General features: G+C 34.0%; 1 protein-coding gene and 1 pseudogene across 7 annotated transcripts in view; one reads left to right on the forward strand and one right to left on the reverse strand.

The window, feature by feature from the left end:
• ZNF148 (zinc finger protein 148) overlaps positions 1 to 20,553 on the forward strand; it is a 152,710-nt gene that overhangs the window by 48,190 nt on the left and 83,967 nt on the right. For 5 of the 7 annotated variants that reach the window (XM_078351895.1, XM_054246020.2, XM_035273959.3 and 2 more), the window contains 2 exons: positions 6,194 to 6,329; positions 16,049 to 16,397. The exons of 1 other annotated variant lie outside the window; for it this stretch is intronic. In XM_078351895.1, coding sequence (XP_078208021.1) covers positions 16,065 to 16,397 — 333 coding nt within the window. In that variant the 5' untranslated portion in view covers positions 6,194 to 6,329; positions 16,049 to 16,064. Of the gene's footprint in view, positions 1 to 6,193; positions 6,330 to 14,818; positions 16,398 to 20,553 lie in introns of all 7 variants that reach the window. One more of the 7 variants, XM_078351896.1, reaches the window with a different exon arrangement.
• On the reverse strand, positions 18,574 to 19,141 carry LOC108588505 (deoxyuridine 5'-triphosphate nucleotidohydrolase, mitochondrial pseudogene; annotated as a pseudogene).

Raw genomic sequence — 20,553 nt, forward strand, 5'->3', positions numbered from 1 at the left:
ATTAAAGACTTGAGCCACTGCGCTTGGCCTGAGAATTCTTTTAAACCTTGTGGATTGAAATTATTTGGACTTTTGCTGCCATATTTTAGGATTTTCCTGTTTTTTCCATATCTTCCGATAATTGTCATGTTCAACATTTTCACTTCTTTACTCATGTTTATTACAATACATTTAGGCAATAATGTTGTAACATAAAAAAAAAAAAAAGGCTTTTCAACCCTTCCCCATTCAGTGTAATCATTGTATATCCTTCCAGACAATTTCTATACATAGAAAAGCATTTATATGTGTACTTATATTTACACATTTTTTACACAAATGATATCACCCCATACATATTATTCAGTAGTATTAAAAAATAAACTTCCACATTTTTGCAAATCATTCCTTATCACTTTATGCTGTGTAGTATTCTAATATTGGGACATATAATTTTTTTAACTAGTCGTCTACTTATGGATATTTAGGCTTTTAGTTTTTTTGCTGTTGTAAATAATGATATAGTGAATATTCTTGGGTACATCTTTGTACATATTTAAAATTATATATTGCCAGGCATGGTGGCTCACGCTTGTAATCCCAGAACTTTGAGAGGCCGAGGTGGGTGGATCACTTAAGGTCAGGAGTTTGATGCTAGCTTGATCAACATGGTGAAATCCCACCTCTACTAAAAATACGGAAGTTAGCCAAGCTTGGTGGTGGGTGCCTGTAATCCCAGCTATTCAGGAGGTTGAGATAGAAGAATCACTTGAACCTAGGAGACAGAGGTTGCAGTGAGTCAAGATGGCACCACTGCACTCTAGCCTGGGCGACAGAGTGAGACTGTCTCAAAAAGAAAAAAAAATTCACACACACACACACACATCATATATCTGTAGTATAAATTCTGAAGGGAAAAATTGTTGAACTAAAGAGTATGTACATTTAACAATTTGGTAGATAAATTGCCTAACTTAAAAACAATGCCAAACATCGGTAGTCTGTGAGAGAGGGCATCTCTGTATCTCTTTGACAGCACTAGCTAGTGTCATACTTTTTAAAAATATTTTTCAGCTTTTTGTTGATTCGCTTTTCTTTTATGAGTGCGTTTGAGGATTTTCACCATTATTATTGGCCATAATGTATGTTTTTAGTTACTGATTTGATCATGTGCTTTGCCCTTTTATGGAGCTCTTTATATATTTGTATATTAAGGAAAGGAGCCTCTTGTCATTTTTTTTTTTAAAGTTTTCCAATTGACAATTATATACACTTATGAGTATATGTTTTTTATTTTTCCTTGATATATACGTAGTGTGTATTTATGGTAATATAACATAGTGTATATTTAAATTTTATACATGATTAAAAATAGCACATATTCAAAATAAACACTATTTTTATATATTTTGATACATGTTTTGATATATGCTTACATTGTGTAATGATCAAATCAGGCTAACTAAAGTATTTTCATCACCTCTTACCATTTCTTTGTGAGCCTCTTTCGTTAGACAAATTATTTTTGCTCATTTTTTGATTTTATTGTTTTGCCCTTCAGAAGTTTTCATTTTTGCTGTTGAATATAGTCTTTTCATCTTTCATGGCTGAGGCAGGCAGTGGAGAACAGTTCTGTGTTAGATTTAACAGGTCTTTATCATTGATTATAGGGCTCACTTTTCCCTCCAGATTTTAGCATCTCTGAATGACATAAATCTCTACTTATCATAATACAACTTTTTTTTCTTAAATTAGTTTGACCAGGTGTCTTTAGGAAGAAAATGAATATACATAAGTAATTTATCTTTTAAACTATAAGTAATAGGTATGAGGACTCATAATGGAAGAAGAGGTATATCTTAATGATGACAACTAAAAAGATAAAATGGGCAGGGTGCTCATGACTGTAATCCCAGCACTTTGGTAGGCTGAGGCAGGTGGATCACGAGGTCAGGAGATTGAGACCATCCTGGCTAACATGTGAAACCCCATCTCTACTAAAAATACAAAGAATTAGCTGGACGTGGTGGCATGCGCCTGTCGTCCCAGCTATTTGGGAGGCTGAAGGCTGAGGCAGGAGAATTGCTTGAACCTGGGAGGCAGAGGTTGCAGTGAGCTGAGATTGCGCCACTGCACTCCAGCCTGGGTGACAGAGAGAGACTTGGTCTAAAAAAAAAAATGCCTGGGAGCAAATTACTAAAAAAAATTTTTGAAACTCTATAGAAGAATAAGAAAGAGTATTTGAATCAATTCACATTTTTTGATAGAAAGATATATATGAGACTCTTCTTCAAATATATATTTAAAGCTATACATTTTAAGTATTGCTTTAGCTGCATCCTGTAAATTTTAATATTTGTTTTCATTTTCATTCAGTTAAAAATCTTTTCTAATTTCCCTTTACATTTCATTTTTGTTATTTAGAGGTTTAAAGTTTAATTTCCAAATTTTTGTGGCTTTCTCAGTTTTTAACTTAATTGATATCAAGTTTATCAAATTCAATTCTGGTATGGTTAGAGAACGTATAAATGCATTTTTTTATAAGAGAGAGTCTTGTGTGTTGCCCAGGCTGGTCTTGAACTTCTGGGCTTAAGCAGTCCATCCACCTCAGGCTCCCAAAGTGCTGGGATTACAGGCATGAGCACCTTGTCTGGCCTAGACAACATATTTTTATGACTTCAACCTATTTAAATTTAGTGAGATGTATTTTATGGCCCAGTATGTGGCCTGTCCTAGAGAATGTTTTAAAACAATATGTATCCTAGTATTGTTTGGTAGTGTTTTCTGTATATGCAACTTAGGTATAGTTGGTTGATAGTGTGGTTCAGGTCCTCTCTGTCCTTTCTGATTTTCTGTGTAATTATTCTATCACTTATTTAGAGTGGGACATTGAAATCTCCAAATATAATTGTTGAATTTTTAATTTTTCCTTTTGGTAATGTTAGTTACTACTTCATTATTTGGGGACTCTTTATAGGTGCATATAAAAGTATTATATCTTCCTGATATTTTGACTGTTTATTATTATGAAATGTCTTTCTTTGTCTCTATAGTCTTAAAGTTTGTTTTGTCTGATGTTAATATAGCCATTTTATCTCTCTTATGGTTACTGCTTCTATAGTATATTCTTTTTTTTCCCATCTTTTTACTTTCAGTTTTGAATGTAAGATGTATCTTTTGTTGACAGCATATAGTCGAAATTTGTGTTTTTGTTCTTTCTGGCAGTCTCTGCCTTTCCATTGTACTATTTACACCATTCATTTTTAATTAGGGATACGGTTGGATTTACATTTGCCATTTTGGTATCTGCTACACATATACACACTATATATATCTTTATATACATACATAAAAAGATAGATACATATATAAAGCAAATATATATGTATACATATACATACATATACAGTGTCATTTCACTATGGCTTCTATATATCATCATATATATATATATATATGTATCTTTATGTAGCTAGATGGGTATCTCCTATCTTTTTGTTCCTCTGTGTTTCCTCTATTGCCTTTTGTGTTAAATAATTTTTAGTGTGCCATTTTAATTACTCCATTGATTTGTTTTTTACTGTATATTTTTAAAGATACTTTCTTTGTGGTTGCTCTCAGTATTATGCATTTTAACAGGCTGCTTATTATCAGTAAAATAAAGAAACTTTCTTCCAGTATGGATCCATTTTCTTTTCTTTATTGTATCACTATTATAATATACATCTATATATGTTATAAACCCAGTAGTACAGTGTTGTGATCACTGCTTTATACATTCTTAGGTCTTTTAAAGGAGGGAAAAAATGAGAAAAACATGTTTATAGAGTCTTTTTAAAATTAACTCACAGATTTACCATTTCTGGTGCTCTTCAATTCTTTCTGTGTAGTTAAGTCTGATATCTTTTCCTTTCAGCTTGTTGGACTTCCTTTAGTGTTTCATGTTTAAAGGCAGATTTGCTAGCGAAAAATTGAAAAAGATTGTTTCAATTTTGTGGTTGTCTGGGAATGTTTTTTCATTTTTGAAGGAAAGTTTTGCTGCCTTCTTGGTTGATAGATCTATCTTTGGGCTTTTTGAATATGTGATTTCACTGTCTTCTTGCCGCTATTGTTTCTAACTGGAAGTTAGCCACTAATTTCTGCATATGCTGAATCATCATTCTTTTCCTGCTTTCATGATTTTTCTCCTTGTGTTTGCTTTCAACAGTTTGACTGTGATGTATCCAGGTGTAGGTTGCTTTATATTTTCCTACTTGGAATTTATCATTGTTCTTAGATCTGTAGATTTATTTTTCTTAACAAAATTAAATTTGGGTCCCAGCACGATGGCTCATGCCTATAATCTTTGCACTTTGAGAGGCCCGGGCAGGTGGATCACCTGACGTGAGGAGTTTGAGACAGCCTGGCCAACATGGTGAAACCCCATCTCTACAAAAATACAAAAATTAGTCATAATGGCAGGTGCATGTAATCCCAGCTACTCGGGAGGCTGAGGCAGGAAAATACTTGAACCCATGAGTCAGAGGTTGCAGTGAGCTGAGATCGCATGTTGCACTCCAGCCTGGGCAACAGAGTAAGACTCCGTCTCAAAACAAAAGTAAATTTGGGAAGTTTTTGGCTAATATTTTATTAATTTTTTTTTCGGCTCTTTCTCTTCTGTCCTGGTACTCAAAATGTGGGTAAACTGAATGCTGTTCCACACCTGTCTTTGAGGCTATATGTTCATTTTACTTGTCATCTTTTTCTACACTGTTTTTCAGAGGGGATGGTTTTTATTGATTTATCTTAAAAGTCACTGTTTTTCTTTTGCCATAAATCTGTTGAGCCCTTCTGATGAATTTTTTATTTCTGCTACTGTATTGTTTAACTTCAGGATTTCCATTTGGTTCTTTTACGTAATTCCTGCATCTTTTTTGAAAATCTCTTATTTGTTGATTGCAGTTTTTCATAATTAAAAAACTTTAAAACATGAGTTTTATTTTACATATTTAACGTGTGTAATAGATACTTTACATAATATATTGTAACAACTCTGTATTGTGATGATCCCCTCCCCTCTTATGGTTACTGTTGTCATTTCACTATAGTTTATATATGATACAATCCTATTGACAAAAAGAAATTTTATTTTGCACAAAAGATTATCTGGAAAAAGAGACATGCATGAATATCCAGGAAAATTCTGAAATGCAAGATTATTGAAAGGTGAATAGCTCTACAAGAAGTTGAACTTTTAAAAAAATGTGTAAACTGTTGAAATGTTTTTTAAAAAATGAATTAATATACTTTTAGAAGTTCAAAGAGGAAATTATTACTGATATGGCTATAGGTGGAAAAGACAGTTCTTTTTGCCTTTGTACCATCATAAGCTGATGTAAAATCATAGGATCTTTCATGTATCATCTGGTCTCCACACTTCTTGTGAAGGAGTATATGCAAACTATTCTTGATAGATAGGAATCTAATATTTTAAGAACCTCCAGGGTAGGAAATTCCATACAATCTTTAGTCTGTTAACTATGCTCAGAATACTTACTGTTTGGAAGTTTTCTTCTTCTGTATAGCCTATACTCTGTTTTTGTTTTCCATATGATTATATCTTTTTTGTTAGCTTTTCCCTGTCAATTGTAATCATGCTGATAATATTTAATCTGATTTTATACCTGTAATTGTTTCTGTTGTAAATGCCATATATACTCAATACATGAGTATTTACAGTATGCATTGTTTTTGGCCACTAGAATTTTATGTTGAGTTTATAAAATAGTTTCTTTAAGTTTTGGCCTGCCACTAGTTCTGTTTGTTTGTAAGGCCTGCCATTGTGTTTCTTCTCTCTTCACTTTATAGACTTTAACAAAGCCAATATGATTAGTGTTTGTAAGTAGTCTCATAAGATTTTTTTTTTTTCTAATCTTTTAGGTCTGTAATTCTCTGAATTTCCTTGAACATCCTGAATCTTTGAGGCTGTAGACTCCACATCTAGGCAGTTATTCTTTATAAGGCCAAGGTTATTTCTCATTTACTATCTACTTAACACTTGTATTTTCCCAGTTTCAAACGTAAAAACAAGCAGTACGTTGGTCATTCAGTCATAACTTACTGTATTTAGAAAGAATTTTCACTTCAGTATTCATACCAATTTGCACATATTATATTTGTGTAGTATCTTTTCTTACCATAAATAATGTTTTGTTTTGTGTATGTTTTATTGTAGGAATTGGATGGCATAAGTGATTAAGGTGGTATTGAGGAATTCTAAAGCCTATGAAAGGTAGAAACTCAACCATGATTTCTTTTTCAACTCTACAGCATTCCCTTCCTTGAAGTCTTCATTTTTACCTTAGTCTCAGGTAATTTTAATACTTATTGTTCATAATCTTGAATAAATAAGTTTTTTCAAATATGAAGTCACTGTTTTTAGCTGCTGGAATTTTATATTGAATTTATATAATCGTTTCTTTAAGTTTTGGTATTCATATTTGAAAACTAGTTTTTTTCCTTGAGAAAACAATTTTAAGAGATGTATAATGTCATTATTAGATTCTAGTTTAACATACACAAAAACGTGTAATCTTATGTGAAATTTAACTGAGGGTTGTTTTCTTGGTTTAACGCTTTTTTCCCTTATAGAATTTTTTTAGCCCCTATCCTTAACACATATACACTCACATTAAATATCCTATAATTTTCAGAGAAGCTCTTTTAATACTGGTGAAAGTAAGACATGTTAGTCCAATTTAATGGTGTTTGCTATATAATTTTTAAAATGTGAAAAAACATCAGTTTTTGTACATCTGTACATGTTGCATGTTTACCTGCGCTAATATGAGGAAGCAGTCTGATAGATAATTCAGTAGTCACTTAAATTGGATATATTAGTATATAGACTTGGCTACTATGATGGGCTTATAAAGGTAGAAATATATTTGTATTTACTTGAAAAGTCCATGTAAACTATCTTGAGATTGTATGGAAGCTGCAGAATCATTATGTCCCAGGGCTCCTTTGTCTTACTTTGCTATTCTTGTATGTGATTTCTATATTGTGGGCCAGGATGGTTACCATTGTGTCTCCTAATAAGAAGAAAAAGAAAAGGGCATTCTCTTTAGCTTTAAGAGGAGTTTTGTGTATATCACTTTTACTCATATCTCTTTGGCTCTAACTTTGTCACATGTCACAGCCAGCTGCAAAGGAGGCTGGGAAATAGCTCTTACGTAGGCAGCCATATGTTGCACTTAACATTTATTATTGGATAAGAAGGAGAGAACAGATTCTGGAGAGACAGCCAGCTATCTGTCTCATTAAGATTTGAGTCATATTTATTTTCATTAAAAACAAAATGCTGTTGACTTAAACAGTTAACTCTTTTGTTGTTGCTGTTCTGGAATGAGCCTTGGTTACTGTATAGTACATATTAAAAATAACCATTAGCAACTGGCCATAGTGGTATGTGCCCAACCCGGTCTCATTTAATTAAAAAAAAAAATTTGGTATTTAACATTTGTTCATAAGTGTACAGGGAAATTTGTTTTAAGAAGTTTTTAAAAAATAATTTCTTTTATTATATAAGACTACAGAAACTTCATAGTTTAAATATTAATGTTTGAATAATTGATATTGGCATAAAATGTAATGGATGCAACAACTAGATGTAACAGAATGTAGGATTCTACTTTGTGTGGACTTTTTTTTTTCCCAGTCTTTTCCCTCTACCCTCCTTGTTAAGATAAATTATAGCTGTTTCTTAAACTGTTTGAATTTCCATAAATTTGAGTTTTAGTATTTCTAAATATGGCTGTCTTCTTGATGTTACATTGTTTTACAAAATTGGTGATAAATATTTGGAATGCAGAATATGCCTAGATTCTGTTTTATTTGAGAGGGCCTTAAGTGTTGTATAGAAATGCTTATTAACTTTGCCTTATTCAAATACTTATAAATTATTTTTCTGTGGTGAAAAAATAGTTTTTTCAAAGTTTTTAGATTTTTAAAGTTGTATTGCATAAAATGATTGTTAGCATGTAAATTTTCTGATTATTGTGTTAGCAGCTGTTGAAATAGATATTTGTTTAAACATCCTTTATTTTTAGCAATGATCGGAGAGACCATTTTGTCCCGTTACCATGATCATAAATGATGTAGGATATTTTGAAATAGTAGTACTTTAAAAAATAACATGGTTTACAAGATATATTTTATAGATACAAAATGGTAGTTATATAGAGGTATATCTGAAGAGGTCTTTGTACCTAAACAAGAAATATATTTTGTTTTTTAATAAGAGATGAAGTAGTTTCTGATTAGATCAAAACTATACTTTTCAAGGATGAAAACAAACACAAAACTTCTTCAGAAAAACAAATAGCAAATTTGTTAAAGGCTCTGGTATTGATCATGGGTTTTGTCTTAATAAATGATCCAGAGGCTGGTTGGTATCTATATTTCTAATGCTGATGTTTTTAAGGTATAATTTCTTACGGACTGATAGATAGGTTACAAATCTTAATATCCAAGTTAATGTAACTGGCATCCTCCAAAAAACAAAGTACTTTGGATCAGAAGTAATTTGTGAATCTAGCTTTTTTCTTGTACCTGTTTTCTGAACAAGTTCCTTTGAGTGCTTCTCTTTTGGCTTACAAGTGAAGTTTCATTTTAGATTGAATGGGTTCTGTTACAAAGTTGGGGGAAGAGGTATTATTGAATTTGTGAGAATATTTTAAGTTGGAAATTACTCTTTTTATACAAAAGACAATGATGATAAGGTTCCAAAGCTTGCCTGTTATAATCTGCTTTGACTCATATAGTTGAAGTTCTGCATTATTCAAAAAAGTTTATGAAAAATAATATTACTACCAAGCTTAATACATAAAACAGAAACACAGGTTCTCTAAGTGAGAAATATTTATTTCTTTCATGCTTGAATGCAGATTAATTCAAGGTGATAAGTGGCACATGGATGTTCATGTACATTCTTAAAGGGAACTTGGTGCTTTAAAAAATTTTAGAGTGTGTAGCACAAGTCTTCAAATCTGTTTTCATTTTAAAACTTACAGCCCTCTTTTTTGATGCAGGTGTATCATTAGCACTGACTGGTTTTACATTTATTAGCCATATTTAGGATTATTTTTAAATCTCCTATTGGAAATGGGAAAGTAGGGAGATTTTCCTGGTAAGGCTTTAAGAAAATGGAGGAAAGAAGGTAGTTTAAAAAGATATATTTCAACCCAAGATAAAAAAGAATGGATGAGGAGAAAGTCACTGAGATACGAATAACAGAGATTGGAAAATAGAAAATGTGGAAAGTGTCAGATCCTTCCACAAGAGAAAAGGGAATTCTGTGTCAGAAACTTCTCCCATGGTAGCCATGAGATGGAGTAGTCAGCTAAGGAGAGTTTGATTGCTTGCCAAGCCAAGCAATGATGATAGAGAGGCCTTATGAGGTGAGAGGGGAGTTCAATGACTTCCTAACATGTCCAGGGTCTTTTTAAGTCAGAAAATAGTATGATAAAGTAAAAAGTGCATTGAGTCTGGTAAGTCTGGTTTGAAACCCCAGTTTACTTCTTAGCTATACATCCTTGGGTAAGCCCCAATTTGTCTGTTAAATGAGGCTATGCTGTTACTCTCTTGAGGGTTATTGTAAATATTAAGTAGGGTAATGTATTTAAAGGTGCCCAGCACAGTGTCTTACATCTAATAGATCTCAGCACACAGTAGTTGTCTTTTCTCTCCAGGTTTTCATAATGTCTGGATTTTAGAATACAGACATAAACCTATTAATTTGGAAAGACTTCATTAATTGTATAAAATTTCCATAAAAAACCTCAGCAAGCATTTTCCCCCAATTTTTATTTTATTTTTTTAATTTTAAAATTTTATTTATTTATTTAATTTTGAGACAGAGTCTCATTCTGTCACCCAGGCTGGAGTACAATGGCAGGATCTCAGCTCACTGCAACCTCTGCCCCCTGGGTTCAAGCAATTCTCCTGCCTGAGCCTCTTGAGTAGCTGGGATTACAAGCACCTGCCACTGTGCTTGGCTAATTTTTGTATTTTTAGTAGAGATAGGGTTTCACTATGTTGATCAGGCTGGTCTTGAACTCCTGACCTCATGATCTACCCACCTCAGCCTCCCAGAGTGCTGGGATTACAGGTGTGAGTCACCATGCCCAGCCGTTTCCCAATTTTTAATTGGACCTTGTAGAACAAGCAGGCATTTTTAAGAGCCTTGTATATTTGATTAAAAACGAGTAGTAGTACCCAACTTGTCCATTTGTAATGCTTCTGTTAACTTTGTCCTCTGAGGACAAGCCCAAACACTTCCCCAAGTTTGGGAAATAATTGTCAAAAATGTTTGTGTTAAAAGCCTATGTGTTTACTTCCTTATTAAAAGCCCTGACCCAAAGCTGTTTACTCTGTTTCAACTTATAAATCTATACAGCTTAGTTTTTAATTACTTACACATAGTTGATTAGAAACATTAAATTAGAAGACAACCACAGGAAGAGTCAGCTATTTCTTCTGGTAGACAGGAGAAAAGCTATGGCAGATAATTTACCTTCTTTTTAAGTACCCCCTTTGCCACTAGGCTTAAATGACTAGGGGTTACTTAAGTCACTACAGTTAGGCATTTACACAGCTGAAATGAGTGTGTGTCACTCTCAAGTGGTCTCTGTCAAAGCTCTCATGTGCCTAACTGCACATGAGGAAAGTAGATGTGTGTGGGGTTGGGAGTGGGAGTGGGGAGGGAAAATTTAATGGAAATGGAAGTTGTGTTGTATCCCCCTAGATAACCCTGTAACCAGTTTCTCTTGCACAGGGATGGTGATGAGGGAAGAAAAAAAAATGGAAGCTGGGGGAAGAATGCAGAATTTGAAGTAATCTGTGAAAGGGAGATTTAGGAGAAATTGGCCCGAATTGGTCTCCTTCCTTTCTCTTTCCTGCTCTGTTCTAGTTTTCAGCATTCTCTGCTCTGGGTAATTTGAAGTGCAAGGAAGGATTGTTTCCCATTCTTAGCTAAATTAGCCCTAGGACATCATTGTCCAGCCTATCTTGTTCTTAACAGCTCTGTCATTTTGTACCCTGTGGTGTCAGCTGCCTAAGAAACACACACACACAGACACACACACACACACACACACACACGCGCGCGCGCACACACACACGCACGATAAAGGGTCTTCACAGGGAGCTCAGAGTGGCTTATTACTCCATGTATTTTCTTTTCTCTCCAGTTGGACAGAGGTTCCTTGGAGCTGAAATCATTTAGTTTTTTTTTCCCCTTCCAGATCAGTTTTCCATGTGAGTGGTATGATTTAAAGGAAGCATTATTTCTCTCTTTCTCTCTTCCGTATGATATCCCTAACCCCCGATTTTCCATTAATTATACACACATTTGGATCAGAAAGCAGTTGGCTTTTTGAGGAGTTAACAAGAAGAGACAGTTAATTATTCACATTTTAGTGTGGCTTGATTACCTCAGTTTTCTCTCTTTGCACTTGGCTGATTCTCCCTAAAAATACTGAAATTAGAGGAGGGATAGGGCATGTGTTAGCTTTTGAGCATGGGACTATTTGTTGTATTTGGATTTTTGAATATGCAGTTAGGCACATGAGAGCTTTGACAGAGACCACTTGAGTTTAAGTGGGAAAGGTTAAAACCGTAATGGCATAGAAGGGAGGTGCAAGGACAATAAAAATGTATTTTTCCTACTTTATCTTTTCTTTATTATTAAGTGTAGCTTTGTCCTGTTCCCTTTTTCTGTGGGCCTGGTAAAATTTCCTAGCCAGAGACATGTTGAGGTCTGATAGAGGTATGAATCACTTTGTCTTTGAAACATATCTTAAAATAACACTAAGTCTTTGTTTTAAAATAAAGAAGAAAAACAAGACCTAGAGTCATTTCTGTTACTCATACCCTGTTAACTTGCTGTAACATTAAAGAAAGAAAACAGGTTGGTACATGAAAAAAGGAATAATAAAACATCAAAATGAGTAGTTCTTCATGAAGAAGGCTCATGAAGTCTTATTTTATTTTCCAAATTCCAGTTAAGTTTCTTTGCAGGAAAAAAAATTATTTATTTATATGTATATGTGTGTGTGTGTGTATTTCTGTACATCTGTCTATAGATAGATTTCTCTTTTTCTCTCTATATATAGATAGATACATATATCTATCTATATAGACATATCTATTATGTATTAGAAACATTAAATTAGAAGATGACCACAAGAAGATATATATATCGATATCTGTATATATATATATATATATGTAGAGACAGATATCTATATAGATAGATATAGAGAGAAAGAAAAAGAGAGGGAAATAGATATATATATATAGAGAGAGAGAGAGAGAGAAAGAGAAAGGATCCTACTATTTACCTAGTTCTCCTTGATTTTTTTCACTTAACGTATCTTGGAGAACCAGCACATAAAGCTAACATCATTCCTTTTAATGACTGCATGTATTCCATTGTATGGTTGGGTTATGATTAGTCGAACAAGTCTCCTGTCAATGGATGCTCTAGCTTGTTTCCAGTCTTTTCCCATTGAAGGGTTGTATCAGACGTCCTTATACTTATTTCTTTGGTGAACATCTATGAATAAGCCATAAAGTTGTATACTATATATCCCTCACAGTGAGATTGCTGGATCAAGAGTACATACAGTTTTCACTTTGATAGATATTTCCAAAAATCAGTTTAAAACTTTGTCTTATTTAAAACCTTGTCTTCATTGATACTGGAGTCTGTTCTGGTATTCTGGGGAAATTTCAGGCTATTTCAAAAAGAGTTTCCAGGCCAGACAGTTTAACACCAAGTATAGGCCTTAATTTAGGGCCATAGGAATAAGGAACTGTATGTAAAAAGGAAGAGAGATTTATTTTTCTTTGCATGTGGTCTGTTTATAGGAATATATTTGAAGAGGTCATTTGTTTTTCATTTGGAGTATTTCCACTTTCTCTTCAGTTTATTACTTCTGTATCGAGGTGTGTTATCTTCCTGTTCCAAGTCTCTCACTCTAGCATTTATGCCTCTTTTCCAAAATATTATCTGTCCCCAGAGTACTACTTCCTCAGTTTGTATTGTTTTGGCTTGATGCTAGCCATAAGATTAGTTAAAAAACAAGTTACATAAAGTTACAGCAAAGGATACAGTCAACAAAGTTGAAGAGACAACCCACAGAAGAGGGGAAAATAGTTGCAAACTACTCATCTAATGAGGGATTAATAACCAGAATATAAAAGGAGTTCAAACAACTCTATAGGAAAAAAAATTGAATAATCAAAAAATGAGCAGAAGATTTGAATAGACATTTCTCAAAAGAAGACATACAAATGGCAGACAGGCATATGAAAAGGTGCTCAACATCATTGATCATCAGAGAAATGCAGATCAAAACTACCATGAGATGTCATCTCACCCCAGTTAAAATGGCTTACATCCAAAAGAAAGGCAATAACCATGCTGGTGAGGATGTGGAGAAAAGGGAATTCTTGTATGCTATTGGTGGGAATATAAATTAGTACAACTACAATGGAGAAAAGTTTGGAGGTTCCTCAAAAAACTAAAAATTGAGCCACCATGCGATCTAGCAATCCCACTGCTGGATATGTACCCCCAAAAAAGGAAATCAGTGTATTAAAGAGATACTTGCACTCCTATGTTTGTTGCAGCACTGTTTACAATAACTGAGAATTGGAAGCCACCTAAATGTCTGTCAGCAGACGAGGGGATGAAGAACATGTGGTACATATACACAGTGGAGTAGCATTCAGCCATAAAAAAGAATGGGATCCAGTCCTTTGCAACAACATGGATGAAACTGGAGAGCATTATGTTAAATGAAAGAAACCAGGCACAGAAAGACAAATGCATGTTCTCACTTACTTGTGGGTTCTAAAAATCAAAACAATTGAACTCATGGGCATAGAGAGTAGAAAGATAGTTACTAGAGGCTGAGAAGGGGGAGGTGGGGATGGTTAATGGGCACAAAAATAATAGAAAAGATGAAGAAGACCTGCTATTTGATAGCACATTAGGATGACTGTAGTCAGTAGTAACTTGATTGTACGTTTAAAAATAAAGTATAATTGGGTTGTTTGTAACTCAAGGGGTAAATTCTTGAGGGGATGGATACCCCATTCGCCATAATTTGCTTATTTCACATTGCATATCTGTTTCAGAACATCTCATGTACCCCATAAATATGTATTCTTATGTATATATGTATTCTCCCAAATTAAAAAATGTTTAGCATGACCTAATATGTGCATAATAGTTAAAACTATGTTCCTATCATATTGTGTCAATATATTATATATAAAAAACATAAAAATACAGTATTTTATGTATTAAATGATTGTTTCTAAGTTTTCTTCAGTGATTTGCCTGATAATGTTCTCTGCCAATTTATTCTTTATTGAATTCATCTCTTTATTTTTAAGGTATTTTAATATATTAAGGATATGGAGTCTTTGATTTTACAGATTTAAGGATTTCCAAAGAAATGGTCAGAATAGTCAAATTTTAGCTTTAAGAGACTTGTTTCATTTAGTTTTAGAACAGCTTATTTTCTAAGAAATGAAATAAATGAAATTTTTGAAGAAAGCAGTTATTTGGTGATATCTTTAAGATCTTTGACCTTTATTTTTATTTATTTATTTTTGAGACAGGGTCTTGTTCTGTCACCCAGGTGAGTTGCAGGGGTACGATCACAGCTCACTGCAGCCTTGACCTCCAGGGCTTAAGTCATCCTCCTGCCTCAGCCTCCCAGGTAGCTGGGACCACAGGTGTGCACCACCATGCCCGGCTAATTACTGTGTTTTTATTTTGCAGAGATGGGGTTTTGCCATGTTGCCCTGGCTGGTCTCAAAACTTTTGGGCTCAAGCAATACGCCTGCCTTGGCCTCCTAAAGTGTTGGAATTACAAGCGTGAGCTACCACACCCAGCAGTCTTTGACCTTTAGATTTTAAGTTTGCTACCTTAAGATTTTGAAAAGTGAAATCAGATGTTTTGTACAGATATCCTGTATGTATTCTAGGCTGATAATACCTGCTACCAGATAAGACAAGATTAGCAAGTATGAATTATACTTTTGTGTGTTTTGCTGTATATAAGGTTTCTTGAGCTGTTCATTTTAGTATAAAGGTTTCTCTGTTAATGATAACCTTAGCAAGTGAAAGAGTATTTTGATTTCGGCAGTGTCTTGGAATTTAACTTAGGTATTTGGCTGCTGAAAACTATGATCAAAGTTGGTCATTGCTTATGTGATTAATTTGGGAAAGAAGTGACCAAACTGAAATATACATAACGTTTTTGTTATGGTAATCACTGCTCTAGTGACTTTCTAGTATACCTTTCTTTACATTTTTTATTTCATCAAGATAAACTTCAACATGTAGAATTCCTGGTTCAAAGATTATGTATTTCTATGGCTTTTGATACATACTACCAAATGGCTTTTGAAAATAGTTGGTCTAATAAGTACTTTTATTATCAGTAGATGAGTGTTTATTTTTAATACTAAAACATTGGATGTATTTTTTAAGAGTCATCAGTTTGGTAGATGAAATATGATAGTGCTGTTTAATGGTAATTTCTTAGATTACTACTGTGACTCTTTTTTATATGTTGAATGACTATTTCTAAATTTTCTTTAATGATTTGCTTGATAATGTTCTCTGTCAGTTTATTCCTTATTGAATTCATCTATATATTTTATTTTTAAGACATTTTAATATTTTTTTAATATATTAAAGAATATGGATCCCTTGACTGATGTTACAGATACTTTCCCCCAATTTGCTTTTATGTCAGGTTTATTTTTCAATAATAAAGTAGTTAGGATTTTATGCCTTTATATCAAAATGAAAATTTGTGTTTTATTCTACCGGCCTTTGGAAACAGATCTTGGTATTACAGTTTTAAAATTGGAGGCAGTTCCAAAGTACATGAATAAAATCTTCCTATTTGAATGTTCAAATTCTTAATTTGAAAATTAAAAAAATTAAGTAGTCATGTAAAACGAATTTAATATGTTTTGTTGCCAAACTTGGTCTTTCTAGGCAGTTATACTTAAGCATGAACATTGACGACAAACTGGAAGGATTGTTTCTTAAATGTGGCGGCATAGACGAAATGCAGTCTTCCAGGACAATGGTTGTAATGGGTGGAGTGTCTGGCCAGTCTACTGTGTCTGGAGAGCTACAGGATTCAGTACTTCAAGATCGGACTTTGCCTCACCAGGAGATCCTAGCTGCAGATGAGGTGTTACAAGAAAGTGAAATGAGACAACAGGATATGATATCACATGATGAACTCATGGTCCATGAGGAAACAGTGAAAAATGATGAAGAGCAGATGGAAACACATGAAAGACTTCCTCAAGGACTACAATATGCACTTAATGTCCCTGTAAGTAATTCCTTTATAAGATATTAAACTTAGAAACATAATTTTTTGTTAAGTAATACTACAAGTTATCAAGGAAATTTTGGAAAATGTTTCAGGGCTAAATAGTGTTCTTGAATAGATATACTCAAATATTGACATAAATCATATTTGAAAGGCAAAATTACGTTCTTGTATTATTTTGGAAGCTTATCTCTTTCAGGATAACAATATTTCTGTCAGGATTACTTTAGTATTAAATTTTATGTGCTTAATTTTTAAAGATATTTTATTTCTAGTTTCTCCTAGAGCAAAACATTTGGATGTTTAACATAACTAGAAAAAGATCACACATTCAAGGGTTGTTCCTTCAAATTCCGTAATTCCTGGGAATTCTGCCTTTTTAAAGTTTTCTAATATGCTTCTATTCTCCTTTCTTTCTGTATTCTCCACTTGCTTGATCTGTTTATCTTTTTAAAGTATATTAGCTCTTTACTCCTTTCATCTACCCCAGACATCATTTAAGATGTTTTAAGCACCTATGTCTTTTTCCTTCTTCTACCTTTATTTTTACCCAGTAATCAATGAAACCACAACCATCATGTAATTCTTGTGTCTTCTTTCTGTGATATTAAACCTGGGTTCCTTTCAGTTCATCTAACATGTACTTTTTATTTTGGTTTAGGACTTTAATGTATTCTGCCTGAAATACTACCCTTGCCTAAATTAAACAGTACAGCACCAACATTTCCTCAGTAATACTCCGCACCTGTTTTATAACCTCTAGATAGTGCTCCATTATCATCAGCCTGTCACTTCTCTTGACTCTGTTGAGTCCCTCTGATAGGGACTTGTGATTACTTGTACAGTGTTTCTCTGATAGATTGTAGACTCTGTAAGGGCAGGAGTTTTGTCTTATTTTTCACTGTAGTTCCAGGTGTTGGCACATGGTGTGAAAGAATAGTTATAGTTGGGCTCTGATACATATGTTCACCAGCTTTTACCTAGCCTATTGTAATCTTTTTCCTCTTTAGCCTGTTGATGTGATGGATTACATTATTGATTTTTGAATGTGGAAGCAACTTTCATACTAGAATAAATCCTGCTTATTTGTGGTGTATAGTTCTTTTTAGACATGGTTGGATTTGATTTGATAACATTTTGAGAATTTTTACATTTGTGTTCATGGGAAATATTATTGGTCTAGTTTTCTTGATGTCTTTGTCTGTTTTTGGTATTAGGATAATGCTGGTCTCATAGAATGAATTAGCAAGTATTCCCTCTGCTTATATTTTCTGAAAGAGATTGTAGAGAATTGATATAAATTCTTTTAAAAATGTTTGGAATTCACCAGTAAACCCCTTTGGGTCTGGTGCTTTCTGTTTTGGAAGGTTATTATTGATTCAATTTCTTTTGTAAATACAGGTCTCATCAGATTATCTAATTCTTCCTGTGTGAGTTTTTTTTTTTTTTTGAGACAGAGTTTTGCTCTTGTTACCCAGGCTGGAGTGCAATGGTGCGACCTCAGCTCACCGCAACCTCCGCCTCATGGGTTCAGGCAATTCTCCTGCCTCAGCCTCCCGAGTACCTGGGATTACAAGCATGCGCCACCATGCCCAGCTAATTTTTTGTATTTTTAGTAGAGACGGGGTTTCACCATGTTGACCAGGATGGTCTCGATCTCTTGACCTCGTGATCCACCTGCCTCGGCCTCCCAAGTGCTGGGATTACAGGCATGAGCCACCGTGCCCGGCCCTTGTGTGAGTTTTGACAAATTGTGTCTTCCAAGGAATTGGTCCATTTTGATATAGTTGTCAAATTTGTGGGAACAAAGTTTATAGTCTTCTTTTATTATCCTTTTAATGTTCAAGGGTTTATAGTGATGTCCCCTCTTTCATTTCTGATAATCACTAATTTGTGTTTTCTCTTTTTTCTTAGCATTTTCTTTAAAAAAAAAAACTCTCCTAACAATTCATTTTTTTCTGGTGAAGGTGTGTTATTTATTGAGTTAAATAATGCAGTATTTTTGTGTGTGTCTGTAATTAATGTACATTTTGATTTTTAAAAAGACACTGTTTGCCTTATATCACGACAAAGCAGATTTACATACAACTATCGGTTGCAGAAAAAGTTTCTGTGTGATCTAAACAGAGGTACTCTTTTCCTTGATTATAAGAAAATGCAGTCTTTTTAGAAGATAAAGCTATTAAGATTACAGAAGCTTTACCAAAATGCTTTAAGCAAAAACTCTTAAGAAAAAGATATGAGTTCTCATTTTCTATTCTTGGCATAAATTTTAATTCTTTCTAGTAGAACCTAAATCTTCTGAATGCCTTTTAGCATCATCGAAAGCTTGAACTTCTTCTATTTCTAGATTAAAAATTCATTCACAAATGATCTGTGCAATATGATCACTATTTCTGACTTTAAACTTTTCTTTGCCAAAATTAAGCAGTACAGCACCAACATTTCCTCAGTAATCATCTGTGACATGAGCTACTACATCAGTAAAGTGTTTTGCAGCCAAGCCAGACCATGGAGCTGGTCTTCTATAACACCCAGAAGGAAGAGCTATCTGAATGTCCATTTTCACTAGAGCTTTCTCCATAGGTGGTATTGTATCATAATAGGCACCATCGAGGTCATAGCCTGCGATGGGCTGTGGCCTGCTCAGAGAGCAGGGCAAAACAGAGCTGCATGCTGCCCTTTTCTGCAAGCCAGACCTGTTTGCTGGGGGTAATGGTGGGTGTCTCTTCAGAGCAGGGCATGGCAGAGCGAGAATGCGAGCAGAGGAGAGAGCAGTTTTTAAGTGTCCATTTTAGTAGTGTAAACCGTAGTGACATTGTTGCACAACAGATCTCTAGAACTTTTTCATCTTGCAAAACTGAAACTGAAACTCGTGTTTGAACAACTCTGCATTTCCCCCTGCCCGGTGGCTTGCTTATTTTATTGATACTTTAAAAGGAACAGCTTTTGGTTTTGTTGATTTTTTTTTTTTAATGTATCCTATTTTCAGTCTCATTTATTTCTCCTTTAATTTTTATTATTTTTTTTCTGCTTGTTCTGGATTTAATTTGCCCTTCTTAAATTCTGGTTTCCCAAATGCCTTTGTAAATTCTTCCTAAATTCTAGTTTCCTAAAGTGGAAGCATATTCATTTTAGATTTATTTCCAATATATGCATTCATGCTATAAATTTTCCTCTAATCACTGCTTTAGCTACATTGCACAGATTTTTATAGTTGTGTTTTTATTTTCATTTAGTTCAATATATTTTAAATTTTCTGTTAAAATTTCTTCTTTGAACTAGGTGTGGTGGCTCACGCCTGTAATCTCAGCACTTTGGGAGGCTAAGATGGGCAGATACTTGAGGTCAGGAGTTTGAGACCAACCTGGGCAACATGACAAAACCCATTCTCTATTAAAAATGCAAAAATTAGCTGGGCAGGGTGGTGCACGCCTGTAATCCCAGCTATGCGGGAGGCTGAGGCACAAGAATCACTTGAACTCAGGAGGCAGAGGTTGCAGTGAGTCGAGGTTGCACTACTGCACTCCAGCCTGAGTGACAGAGTAAAACTCTGTCTTAAAAAAAAAAAAAATGTATGAGCTTGAAAAGAATGTGGGTTCTATTTTTGTTTGATGAAGTAGTCTATAAATTGCAATAGACTGACATTTTTATTGGACTGACAGTAACCTGAGCCTTCTCCAGTCTATCTTTCAGATAGTTTCTACAGTGATCTTTCTAAATGAGATGTATACATGTCATTCCCTTACTAAAACTTCTCCAGTGGTTCCTCATTACGAAACAGCTAAAATGTACTTTTTTGCATGGTTGGAACTATCCATCATAATCCAGGCCCTTCTTATCCAACTTTTTTTTTTTTTAACTGCAGTTCAGCCCCTTTCCCCACCATTTTATACTTTAGGCATATCAAATTAATTTAGTTGCCTACGTCCACTATGGTTTTTTTCTGTTACTTTTGTTCATGTTGTATATGCCTATAATATTAATTATTTGGCAATTTACTGTTGTTCACTTTTCACATTAGAAGATTTCTCTTTCTTGTGATTTTCATTATGATAACTATAATAACTGCATTTGTTTGCTTGTAAAACTGTCTTGCCATTATAGTTTAAGGTCTGTTTTTCTGGATCCTGCCTTTAAATTTTGTGTTCTCAAT

This window comes from Callithrix jacchus, chromosome 15 (genome assembly GCF_049354715.1).
Source record: "Callithrix jacchus isolate 240 chromosome 15, calJac240_pri, whole genome shotgun sequence".
NCBI lineage: Eukaryota > Metazoa > Chordata > Mammalia > Primates > Cebidae > Callithrix > Callithrix jacchus.